Source organism: Ictalurus furcatus, chromosome 13, assembly GCF_023375685.1.
Source record: "Ictalurus furcatus strain D&B chromosome 13, Billie_1.0, whole genome shotgun sequence".
In the NCBI taxonomy this organism is placed as follows: Eukaryota; Metazoa; Chordata; class Actinopteri; order Siluriformes; family Ictaluridae; genus Ictalurus; species Ictalurus furcatus.
The window spans coordinates 26,803,839-26,818,135 of NC_071267.1; the positions used below are offsets into that span (position 1 = coordinate 26,803,839).

Here is a 14,297-nt window from a genome sequence, read left to right on the forward strand (position 1 = left end):
CAGACTGAGACACTGATTGAGACATTGACAGAGACACTGAGTGAGACAGACTGAGACACTGAGGGAGACACTGACAGAGACAGACTGAGACACTGAGTGAGACACTGACAGAGACAGACTGAGACAGTGAGTGAGACACTGACAGAGACAGACTGAGACACTGAGTGAGACAGACTGAAACACTGACAGAGACACAGACTGAGACGCTGAGTGAGACACTGAGTGAGACACTGACAGAGACAGACTGAGACAGTGAATGAGACACTGACAGAGACAGACTGAGACACTGAGTGAGACAGACTGAGACACTGAACGAGACATCGACAGAGACAGGCTGAGACACAGACTGAGACACTGAGTGAGACACTGACAGAGACAGACTGAGACAGTGAGTGAGACACTGACAGAGACAGACTGAGACACTGAGTGAGACAGACTGAGACACTGACAGAGACACAGACTGAGACACTGAGTGAGACAGACTGAGACACTGAACGAGACATCGACAGAGACAGGCTGAGACACAGACTGAGACACTAAGTGAGACACTGAGTGAGACACTGACAGAGACAGACTGAGACACTGAGTGAGACACTGAGTGAGACACTGACAGAGACACAGACTGAGACGCTGAGTGAGACACTGACAGAGACAGACTGAGACACTGAGTGAGACAGACTGAGACACTGACAGAGACACAGACTGAGACACTGAATGAGACATCGACAGAGACAGGCTGAGACAGACTGAGACACAGACTGAGACACTGAGTGAGACAGACTGTGTCACTGAATGAGGCATCGACAGAGACAGGCTGAGACACAGACTGAGACACAGACTGAGACACTGAGTGACACAGACTGAGACACTGAATGAGACATCGACAGAGACAGGCTGAGACAGACTGAGACACAGACTGAGACACTGAGTGAGACAGACTGAGACACTGAATGAGACATCGACAGAGACAGGCTGAGACAGACTGAGACACAGACTGAGACACTGAGTGAGACAGACTGAGACACTGAATGAGGCATCGACAGAGACAGGCTGAGACACAGACTGAGACACAGACTGAGACACTGAGTGACACAGACTGAGACACTGAATGAGGCATCGACAGAGACAGGCTGAGACACAGACTGAGACACAGACTGAGACACTGAGTGAGACAGACTGAGACACTGAATGAGACATCGACAGAGACAGGCTGAGACACAGACTGAGACACTGAGTGAGACAACGGATTGTTTACTCCTAGATATAAACTCGTTGTTGTTATTTCTTTGTTTGCTTGTTTATTTATTTATTTATTTATTCACTATGATCTGTGTGTAAATATTAATGGTGTGTGTGTGTGTGTGTGTAGTGTATAAGCACAGAAAGAAAGACACACAGAGGGAGATTTTCACAATCGTGAAAACCTGAACCTGCGTGCTTAGCTACCTTGTTAGCTAACTTACCTAACGTTACTGATGAACCGATGGTGGTTGTCATGGTAACAGTGGACTTCGACTGGTTTGGCTGCTGTTAAATAAATCAGGGAGTAAACGATGGCGTAAATCGAGACTCTGATACTGAAACGTCGCTCGTCTCGACAGTGACGATTGCGAGCTAGCTTAATAGCTATGTAACTATAATAACTATGTTAGTGTTATAGAATTAGCGTTATTGATATTAGGCTACTTGCTGCATGTGGGTATTACCTGGCGTATGTGTGTCTGAGGTCATGCTTAATAAATTTCACCTACTCTATCTGTAGCCCCACCCACCTAATTTCGGTGATAACGTGTACAGAAGTGTGTGTGTGTGTGTGTGTGTGTGTGTGTGTAGAGGAACAGGTGATATAATCAGTTTCCAAAAGTTTGCCTCCTCTCATGTAACCACATAACAAAGCCCCGCTTTCCCCAGCCTATATAAAACACACTGTTATCTCCATGGCAACAGCTAAACTGTGTAGTTGTGCAGGATTTCTAATCCCTTTTTCCTCCTTGTCCAGGACACAATGAGAGATGAGGTCACTGCATTCCTCACTGCGGTCACGGCTCTATAAAACCCGAGGAGAGCGACAGCACAGAGAGGGACTGGATTCTTTACTGTGACTCAAGTCTCTCTCTCTCTCTCTCTCTCTCACACACACACACACACCTTGACTTTAAACACACTTCAGAGCGAGAGAGAGAGTTTTTTATGTGACCTTTAAGAAAAGATCTAGATCCCAGGGAACACAGAGACACCGAGTACGACACCACGTGAGACACCGAATGATACACTGAGTGAGACACTGAGTGAGACATCACGTGAGACACGGAGTGAGATATTACGTGAGACACTGAGTGAGATACCAAGTGAGACCCAGAGTGAGGCACCACGTGAGACCCTGAGTGAGACACCACGTGAGACCCTGAGTGAGACATCGAGTGAGATACCAAGTGAGACAGAGTGAGACATTGAGTGAGACACCAAGTGAGATACCAAGTGAGACAGAGTGAGACATTGAGTGAGACACTGAGTGAGACACCAAGTGAGACAGAGTGAGACATTGAGTGAGACACTGAGTGAGACACCAAGTGAGACCCAGAGTGAGGCACCACTTGAGACCCTGAGTGAGACATTGAGTGAGATACCAAGTGAGACATCGAGTGAGATACCAAGTGAGACAGAGTGAGACATTGAGTGAGACACTGAGTGAGATACCAAGTGAGACCCAGAGTGAGGCACCACGTGAGACCCTGAGTGAGACATCGAGTGAGATACCGAGTGAGACAGAGTGAGACATTGAGTGAGACACCGAGTGAGATACCAAGTGAAACCCGCAGTGAGACACCAAGTCAGAGACATTGAGTGAGACACCAAGTGAGATACCACGTGAGACACAGAGTTCAACACTGACTGAGAAACCGAGTGAGACATCGAGTGAGACACCGAGTGAGACACCAAGTGAGATACCAAGTGAGAGACCAAGTAAGACAGAGTGAGACAGACAGACACAGGGACAGAAAGAGTGACAGACACACAGAGACAGAGAGAAAGGGAGACAGAGACACAGGGACAGGGACATCGAGAGTAATAGACAGACAGAGAGAGAGAGACAGTCCCTGAGATACAGAGACAGATATAGCGATAATTCAGTACTACAGATTGTGATAGAGATTATTAGTTATTGAGCAACATGTGTGTGTGTGTGTGAGCAGGGATGTGATTTGAGGGGTGGGGAGGGGGAGAGGAGCCAACATCAACACAGATGGAAGTCATTACAATCTTACAGGGTCTGCTCTGACTGCACCATATTCCCTTACACACACACACACACACACACACACACACACACACGTAGTGTGGCGTCTGCTGTCCTGTCCATGGCCCTGTTTCTCCACCCACACACACCCCGCTGTTCTTCCTCGACTCCACTTTCTCTCTCTCTCTCTGCGGTCCTGACCACTTCACTCTGAAGGGTCAGAGAAGGTTGTGGTCAAACACACGCACACACACACGCGAGGACACATGCACATACAAACTAGAACAGCATTGGTTTGGCAACAACAGGGAGATAACAACGAGTTTATACAGAGAGAGAGAGAGAGCGAGAGAAAGAGAGAGAGAGAGAGAGAGACAGAGAGAGAGAGTGAGAGAGCGAGAGAGAGAGAGACAGACAGACAGAGAGAGAGACAGACAGAGAGAGCGAGAGAGAGACAGACAGACAGAGAGAGAGAGCAAGAGAGAGAGAGAGAAAGAGAGAGACAGAGTAAAAGAGAGAAAAGAAGTTTAACTGTAATTTGAAAAATTGAGAGAGACAGTGATAGAGACAGAAAGGGGGAGAAAGAGAAAGCGAGAGAGACAGAGACAGAGAGTGATAGAGAGAGAAAGGGACAGAAAGAGAAACAGAGAGTGATAGAGACAGAAAGAAAGAGAGTAAAAGAGAGAAAAGAAGTTTAACTGTAATTAGAAAAATTGAAGGTACAGAAAAAAATGCAAAGAAGCTTCACATTCTTTCATTCTTTCTCTCTGTCTCTCTCTCTTTCTCTCTCTGTCTCTCTCTCTTTCTCTTTCTGTCTCTCTCTCTTTCTCTCTCTGTCTCTCTCTCTGGCGGTTGGTGCAGAGGTCCAGCTCTGGACTGTAATGAACCGTTATTTCCATGAGAGAACGACAGAAAGAAAACTTTCGTCCTTTTTAGCCTTTCTTACACTGCATCCCTCACTTTCAGCTCTTACACATACCCACCCACACACACACCCAGACACACCCACACACACCCACACCCACCCACACACACACACCCACACACACACCCAGACACACCCACACACACCCACACACACACCCAGACACACCCACACCGACACACATAAACCCAGACACACCCACACCCACCCACACACACACCCAGACACACCCAGACACTCCCACACACATGCACATGCACACGCACACCCACACACATACACCCAGACACACACCCAGACACACCCAGACACACCCCCACACCCAGACACACCCACACCCCCAGACACACACCCAGATACACACCCAGACACACCCACACCCAGACACACACCCAGACACACCCACACCCAGACACACACCCAGACACACCCACACACATACACCCAGACACATCCACACACATACACCCACACACATACACCCACACCCACACACCCAGACACACCCAGACATACACCCAGACACACCCACACATACACACCCAGACACACCCACACACATACACCCAGACACACCCACACCGTCACACCCAGACACACCCACACCTACACCCAGACACCCACACACACACACCCACACACACCCACACCCAGACAGACACCCAGACACCCCCACATACACACACACCCCCACACACCCACAGTAATATGTTTCATGTGTAAAGTGCAGCCGGTTGTGTATTGGTGAATAAGAACTTGTGTGAACATCCGGCTGCTGTTTACAGATGCCATTAATCCATCCAGCTCCAGCTGTGTGCAGGTCAAACTTCCCATCACTGCTGGCTTCTGTTTCTGTTTCCACACGCTCTTCTTTATGTTATGGCCATGTGTGATTGTCCGCACCCCTTAGTTCACTATCCTAATGTGTGCACCTATTCCGTGTCCAGCCCTTCAATAGATAGATGGATAGATAGATGGATAGATTCTTATTTATCTTCTCATCTCCATGACATTTTCCTGCTTAATATATATATATACACAAACAGTTGTGCCTAAAAGTTTGCACACCCCTTGCAGAATCTGCTAAACCGTAATACTGTTAACAAAACAAGACGGATGATAAAAATCCCATGTTGTTGTTTATTTAGTCCCGTCCTGAATAAACTATTTCACATCACAGATGTTTACATATAGTCCACAAGACAAGATAATAGCTGAATTTATAAAAACTACCCCGTTCAAAAATTTACACACCCTTGATTCTTAATACCATGTGTCGTTACCTGGATGATCCACGACTGTTTTTATATTTTGTGAGAGTCCCTTCTTTGTCGTGAGCAGTTCTTCAGAAAAATCCTCCAGGTCCTGCACGTTCTTTACTTTTCCAGCATCTTCTGCATATTTGAGCTCTTTCCAACAGCGACTATATGATATGAGGACGACTGAGGGACTCGTACACGACCATTACAAAAAGCGCAAACGTTCACTGATGCTCAAGAAGGTGACACAATACATTAAGAGCCGGGTGGGGGGGGGATGTAAACTTTTGAACAGAAAGATTGGTATAAATCGTTATTATTTTGTGTAGGCATAATTGGCCTTAATAAAACACACACTGCGTATCATTACACTCACTTGCGCACGTTACAGCGCCATTTCTGTTTCAGGAGTTAGCCGGTCAGTGGATGATGTGGGCAGAAGCTGTTTTGGATTATTTGTGCATATAGTCTTCATTAAAATCATAAAAATAGGTTAAAACAGCAAGAATGTGCATCCAATCTGAGACACACAGGACGACTCATGACGATCGCGTGGTATCATCTTACCAGCCATGGATGTGGGATCTCTGGGAGCGGCATCTGAGGCGGGGCAGGAAGTGAGCTGTGGACCTCGGCCTTATAGGACGATTCTGAAACCCAAACAACAACAACATGTCAGTTCTTAAACGTTTTTTTTTTTCTTTCTCTTTACAGCTCCCCAACATTATATTACATCTTTGCGCGGTTCTTAGTAACATGACACACTGTGTTTTTCATCTTATTGGTGAGGAAAAGACTGTTTACAGCTGCTATAGCGTAAGTGACAACAGGAACTAGCGTGTATCAGAGATGTTACGCGACTGTTAATGGATAAAAAATACACAGTTCATTATTAAGTAAAAAACTGTTAGGGATTAAAAAACAACAACATTTTAAGGTGAGCTGTTACAGGAAAAAGAACTCGATGAGTGTTTTATTTCTTAAATCATGTAAACATATACTGTAAGCGTGACCGTCCTTCAGTGTGTCCTCCCGAGTCGCTATTCTGTTGTCGATTGTACAAAAAAAAATGGACAAAAATAAAACTACGCCGTGATGTGTACTTCTTTTCTAAACGAAATGGACGCTTTTCACTTCAATGACGTGCTTTCGGTCAAAAAAAAAAAAAAAGGGGGAAACAGATGTATCATGATGTTCCTTTAGTACTCACACTGTAAATCTCATACGATAGAAAGAAAGAAAGAAAGAAAGAAAGAAGTTGGAGCGATTGATAAATATGGGAATAATCGTATGACAGAATGCTCTCTACTGGAAAAAAAAACAACAACCTGTTATTTGATAAAACAGAAAAAGCTCCGATGATGAAAACCTGTGTCTGCTGGGACCTGGAATTACAGCGTGAAGTGTGTGTTTAGGAGAAAAACAGCTGGCAGTTTAAAGCTGAATGTTTATTTGAAGGCAAGGTGAGTTCGCAGTGTATTTCAGGCTGAAGTCTAATCCGAGGAAACGCTCTGGGCTGTACGTGGGTTTTGGGTGGAGGCAGATTAAAGGTAATATGATCTACTTGTGTGGATTTTAGAGTGAATATGAAGGGAAGAGAAAACAAGTCCTGCACGCCGAATAGACGTAAAAATGAGCTTTACAATATATTCAGAATACGTGCGTGTGGGCTTTTACGCTATAAAGTTTAGCTATGAAACTTTCTGGGAGCAGAATTTTTAGCACCCTAGATGAAAATATCACAGGCAATGAGTAATATTCTGAGCTTAAACATGTGTGGAGGCTGTGTAGCATTTTTAAATCCTCCATTTTGTCCATTTGGGGAGGAGGAGGGGGCGGGGTTTCAGAATTCTTATCAGCCCCATCGTATTAGATAATATTTAGTGAAACTTCCTCGAAACAAACAGCGCACAGAGCTGTTGAACAGGCTTGGAAAGGATCTTAACCGCTCCTTTATATACTGTAGAACATCAAGAAGTTTTCACTATTCCGCCAAAAGTATGTGGACACCCGACCATCACATCCATATGTGCTTGATGAACATCCAGATTTATTCTCCACTTGTTGCTATGATGAGCTCTGCTCCAGATTTCCGGGCGTGGCTGTGGGGATTTGTGTTCGTTCAGCTACAAGAGCGTTAGTGAGGATGAGGTCAGGCGCTGATGTTGATGTGAGGAGGCTCCAGTTCCAGTTCATCCCAGAGGTGTTCAACGGGGTTGAGGTCAGGGTTCTGTGAAGGACACTCCAGTTCTTCTATTCTTCAGAGACGTTCTATACAATCGTGTGCTTCAAACTTTGTGCTAACAGTTAGGGGAGGAAACACGTAGAGTATGGGTGTGATGGTCAGGGTTTTTTTGTGTTTTTTTTTTTTTTTGGGGGGGGGGGGGATTCCTCTACTGACGAGCCGTAACCTCCTGACAGATACAGTCAGCTTTTCCTTCTATACAGTCCGCTTTAATAAATGGAGAAACGAGTGTGCGTTTATTCTCAAACTCAACGCAGATGAACGTCTAAGCTTGGAAGTGCGAGTAAAAAAAAGCGAAGTGTAGCCTTTGTACTGTACTGTAGGTTTGTACTTAATTAAACACTACACCTTTAGCAGACAGGACTCTGTGCAGGATGTTGGAGATCTGAAGTTTCTTCTCTCTCACCGCTGCGCTCAAATACTCTCGGTCCAACAGCTCCAAGAAGACCCGCAGCTCCGCCACCAGCTCCTCCATTGCTGCAGAAAACACGCAAATATATAAACATGGTCAGGACAAAGGAACCCCACACACATACACACCAAGATGTTTTCCACATTTTAACAAGCTCTCCTTCAAAGGTGATCACGGGCGTCGGCTGGCAGCGTACCTGAGGAATATGAGCGGCCAATGGAAATTCGTCGCTCTATAAAAAACGGTGTACTGAAGCCAGCACACATAACTGAGGCTTTACATAATACATATGTGTGTGTGTGTTTATTTTATTATTATGTAACCCAGGGAACGGTGCTAGAGGATTAGCGCGTGCCATGAAATGGAGTGAAATGCTGCAAATTGAGGACAGCATAGCGGTGACACTCGGGCTTTGCACAGCTCAGTCACGTCAAGACGTATTACGGTGGCGGTGTAGGACCGTAAAATTGTCATCGGCTGCCATATGATGTCATTGGGGGGGGGGGGGGGGTTTCCCTTGAACTAAGATTCAGGAAAACCTGATCCCGGTTCATCCAAGATGATGAGCCAGATATACTCCAGGTCAGACTGCAATACCAGCACAAAAAAATATACAGAGTCTGTAAGATTGACTGCTTAGAGAAAACAATTTTGCAAAGAATAATAATTCGATATTGTCTCTTAGTGATGTGAGGAATACTGGATCAGTCTTTAATCTAATAAATACCTTTAAAAATACATTCAAATGATAATATGTACATGAAATATTTAATATTCCAATGCCATGTGCGCATGTTTTGGGTTCTCTCCTAGCACTGCCTCTGCTTCCCTCTGTCCTGTCGTGGATTTGTTACCTGACTGTGTTCACCTGTTCTGTGTTACTCCTTAATTACTTACTTTATACTCTGCGAGGTTATTTTCTACCGTTACGTCCTTACCTGCTTTTGATCCTACTTCCTGTTCCTCATTGGATAGGATTGTTGGATTTGTCTTAATAAAGACCATACTGAGTTTACGCACTCGCTTCCTGTCTCGACTCACCGTACATCACAGATACCCTGATATTTACACGTCATAATCGTATAATTTGCTTGTATTTCCTCATTTGGATAAAAGCGTCTGCTAAATGAATAAATATAAATATAAATGTAAATAATTCACCATAATATTAATTATACTATTCTACTTCTAGTAGATGTATTACTAGTGATAATGCAAATTGGACGTGAATTAACACAATGTTATTTTGCAACGCTTTTAAAAACATTTTCAGGACTCGCAGCCGTTCCAGTAGTTGTGCAAGGATAAAAATTAAAATTTAAGAGTTCAGTCCCTTGTCAATGTCCATATAAGCAACAATAAATTTGATTTGCTTTAGTAAATATTTTATACAAGGTATCTTTTGTACTAGGTTAAATACGATTTACAGATACGTGTTGACGCAGTAGTTGGAGAACATGTTTTGGGTCCAGGGGCGTAGTTTCCAGGGGGGATGGGGATGGGGGGGTAACCCTCCCAATAATCAGAACTAGTTTGTCATAATAAATCAGATAAAAATACTAAAAGCCCCCCTGCGTTGCGCAAGTTGGTATTTCCCAACATAATGCTTCATGAGTGTTGTTTGACTGGGAGAGGACACAGGAAGCTCTGAAGAGCTTCCTAAACAGTTTTAACATTCAATGTACAGCACAGGGTTGGAGAAACCAGACTACACTGCCTAGGAAGGTTAACATGAAGCATCTGAATGCTGAATAGAAACACAGACAGCGGTGTAAGTTCAAATGATTGCGTAAAACGTGCTGATATAACGGTAGCTCGCAACACGCAACGACTGAGCCAATTATACACCAGCCGTACGTCTCGTGATGGTGTACGTTTCTCTGTAATGAGAGCGCTAAGCCCTGAACAGGGTTTATGAAGCACTTTCATCTCTGACAGCCAAACAACGTGAAAGGAAATACACGTTAAGAGCCGACCGAGAGAAACGAATGGCACGCGTAAATGAGGACCACCTTCGAACTGTGCTTGGGGGTGAAAAGAAAAAAAAAAAAGAGGAAGAAAACACCACCCAGGCACGAACTTTCAACCTCCCACTCTCCTGTCGCCAAACACACACTCTTTCTCTCTCTGGCCTCGATGGAGCCTTGTGTCAACACGATCGGATGACGAAAGATGGCTGCTTCGCTTCCAAAAGCAAGAAGAAGACATATCCGGAGGTGAACAATGAAAGAAGCATGTAGATGCTGGAGCCAGGACCGCAGAGACACCCGAGTTTTCAGTCCAATGTAATCCAAAGCCAGTTTGACAGGAAGAGGATTTAAGTCCACACAGTCTAAACACTAAGACGGACGAGCACATGTTTTCTGTTTCCAGTCTCCAAACGCAGGTAGTCTGCACTGGAACTAACGGACTGAAAACCAATGGTGCAGATTCATTCAAATGTGTGTGTGTGTGTGTGGTCAGGGTTTATTACCACCCAGGCAGCAACAACAACCCTCAGCATTACACAAACGCTTCATCATTTCACCACAGAGAGTCGGTTCTGTGTCCTGTCCTGTGTGAGGAATAAAACCCTCGGCGTCGTTCTGTTCAACTCAAACCTGACGTCCTGAAGTGTTTTATTCCTCTTATACCACGGCCACAATCCAACTCGGACCTTTCTTTGTTTATTAAAGAACGACGCCTTGTACTTTATATCCATTTAACGTTGTGGAACGTCCAGGAAACGTACAGGAGTTGGTTCCTGTTCTCGCTTACGTTATGGCAGCTCTAAAAGATTCATTCCCCTTTTACCAGCTTCTCGTTTTGAACGTTTTTGGAAGAAAAACAAAACAAACCATAAACTCATCTGACTGGAAGATGTCGAAAAACTTTACCTCTGACTGGTAAAAAGAAGCGCTGACACTGGAGACTCCTTCCGTAAACGTTATTCTCGTGGGTTTGTTTGTTTTGTTTTTTTTAACCTGTGAGCGAGCAGTCAGAATGAGCGCATTAATATTCATATAAACCTGCGATCTGTTCTAGAAAATGAATCAACACCTTGTCTTCGTCATCGCGTCAGGTTTTTTAGGGGTAATACTTCGTCGTGTGTGTTTCGCGTGAACATTTGGGCATGTTTGGATTTCGCAAGAGCACTCTCGAGTATCCGTGGTCTGGACGTGAGACAAACCCGTGCTGATTAAAGAATCATTTCTATGTTTATTCATCTATATATTTATTTTTTTATTTATTCTCACCTCCTAAACGGTTGACGATACATTTTTTTTTTTACCGCGTATTCTTTGAAACAGGAAACTAAAACTCGACCGATTACTGAAACAAACAAACCCGTTATCAGACACACTGTAAACAAACGGATCATGGAAACAGTGTGAAAAGGGGATTTCTGTGGTAAAAAAAAGACGTAAATAAACGGATCCGCTTTAGCGATGATGTCACTGTTCTCGCTCAGAGACGCCAAGATAGCGGGAAGTGCTGAATCGCTCAACCGCAAGAAACGCTTTGCTTTGGGTTTTTTTAGTTAAGTATAGCTGAGATTTAAGATCACACACACAACGAGGGTGTTTGTCGTCCACTAAGCCAGCGGTCTGAAACTTTATCTGCAATGACAGGAGGTAGCTTCAGGATTTAACTCCAGCCCGAGAGACGACACGTAGACGGTTAAAGAGCAACAAGAACTGATAAAACTAACGGAATCAGGTGATTGGTTGGAAATTGGTTGGAAATGCAAATTTATGCAAATGAATAATTGCCACAACCCTTGTCATGTTGCAGTATGCAAGGGTGGGGCGATATTATTAAAAAAATCACGATATGATATCAGAGAATCGTTTCTGAAGAAAGTGCCAGCAATACCATTGTTGCATTTTAAAAATAAGAAAATATCGTTTTTATTGATAATAGACCAACAAATAAAGATTAAAGAGCAATTTTTTAAAACCTCAAATCAGCTACTTCCAGTCATGCTGTCATTATTATTATTAATAATAATAATAATAATAATAACAAAGAATTACTTTATAATATTTTATAATATTCATCTTATAAAAGTATATTATGACATAATTTATCACAATATCGATATTATGCCTGATGCTGCAGTTAATTTTAAGTGTTAATTTTGTATTTAAGCGTTTCTTTGTATTTCTAGATGAGCACTGGGTTTTTTTTATTGCACAATTGAGTGTGAATGGATGTCATTGGTTATTGCAGCTGTAAAAGGTAGCATATTTGCTAATTCTGATTCAGACATTGGGATTAACTGACGTCACTTACTCAAACCGACACAAAAAAACCCCCAAAATTTTGATATTGAAAAGAGCAGGTATAAACAGCGGATGGGCTGGTCCATCTGCACAGAACCGTAAACCGTAAACAACAGATAAAGATCACACTTCTGAGGAAAAGGATGTTTAAAATGTATAATTATTTCAGAGGATTTGTCTCTAGAGTTTCACTTTTTCAGCTGCTGCTACACTGATAAATATTTTCCCTGAGGCAGAACAACCTCCACTTCTGCCTTCGTGTCATTTTTCCCCCTCATCGCTCACTTCATGTTCCAGCCTTCGGTGCGCTTTACCTTTTATGGAGTTTTGAGGGTGTCGCTAAATGTAAATGAGCTGTGTCGAGGACACGCTTTGCACTTCACGGCTACACGAGTACGAAGAAAATCTTTCTAAATCCAGCACAAAAGATTTGTCCGGGCTTGGCTTACACAAGCTATTATACACAACTTTACTAAAATATATATGTATACATATTTATATATATATATATATATATATATATATATATATATATATATATATATATAAATTAAGTCCGATATCAATCCTGTGACAAAAATATATGTCAATGACAGCTTTAAAGGTTCATTAGATAACATTTGGGAAGATAATGTCTCTAACGTTTAAATGGGTGGAGTTGAATAAGATTTGAATGATTTTTGTAACTCGTTTTATTTATTTAATTTTTTTAAACACAAATTTTTTTATTAATTATTTTTAAATTAATTATTTAATTTAAAAAAAAATTTTTACACTGACATGACCATCGCATTCAAGCGCACTTGAATCGTTCAAGCTGCTAACTGCGTTACAAGTCTATAAACGTGCAACTTCTGAAAGGGTGAAAGTTGGAGTTGGGGGGGGGGGGCATACAACTATTATTTCTTATCATTTCTGCATTATTTTCAACATTATTTGTATGAGTAAGAAATTAAAAATATTGACTATTGCACCTTTTAATGACCGTATTCACTGATAAGTACAGAACATTCTGGAATGACTTTATTAAAAATGAAAGGAAATCATCAAATTTCATCATGGAGCTCGAGTTTCTGAGACTAATGTTGTTTAAGGAAGGCCACTGGTTTGCCCAGTCTGATATCTGAGTGTACAGTCTGGCATCAGACGTCATGTCAGACACTGCGCTCAGGATTTTATAACGTCTATTCACACACACGGTGAACTCGGCGTTTAAACCAGCTGCGGGTTTGAACCGAAATTAAGAATCCAGGATGCTGAAAATAGGATGGAGTTGTCGGCACCGTGAGCCAGGATATATTTATTTATTTATTTTTGCCGGGATTCAGATTTGAGAATCCACGCTGTGGTTTTGGATAGTCGGCCTACTTTGCTGCCTGACCACCACAGACAGACCGGGACATACCAGCGCACTGACACCATACAGCCAGTCACCTCATCACTAAATCCTAACACACACACACACACACACACACACACACACACACACACACACACACGCACGCACGCACGCACACACGAGATTTCTTCATCAGCAAGTTCCTGAAAGTTCTGGGCTTGGATACAAGTCTTCCTGGTGCCAGTGTCTAATCTCACAAAAATTTCCCCTGCAAAAAAAAAAAAGCAGCCAAAATTAGCTCCATCACCAAAAATGGTGACATCATGATGCGATTTTTTTTTTGGAGTTTTTTGTCGATAATGTCAGGTGTCTGGTTAAATGATAAAATTATTATTATTATTATTATTATTATTATTATTATTATTTTCACACAAATGTCTTCCTCCTTTTCTTTGTTAAAAAAACATAACTTCATTTTTCATAATATGGTTTCACTTAATAGTCACTTAATCTTCAGTGTTAATGCTAGCTGGCTGGCTAACAGGAGCTAACCTGACAGGATTTTAGCTAGCTAGCATGAACTAACCTGACAGGATTTCTGACAGGACTTTAGC

At 42.7% G+C, this 14,297-nt stretch overlaps 1 protein-coding gene across 4 annotated transcripts in view; it reads right to left on the reverse strand.

Moving 5' to 3' along the window:
• Positions 1-14,297, reverse strand: part of afap1 (actin filament associated protein 1) — an 84,381-nt gene that overhangs the window by 36,615 nt on the left and 33,469 nt on the right. For all 4 annotated transcript variants that reach the window (XM_053639299.1, XM_053639301.1, XM_053639298.1 and 1 more), the window contains exons 2-3: positions 8,016-8,144; positions 5,990-6,072 (exon numbers count right to left, since the gene is read on the reverse strand). In XM_053639299.1, coding sequence (XP_053495274.1) covers positions 5,990-6,072; positions 8,016-8,144 — 212 coding nt within the window. The remainder of the gene's footprint in view (positions 1-5,989; positions 6,073-8,015; positions 8,145-14,297) is intronic.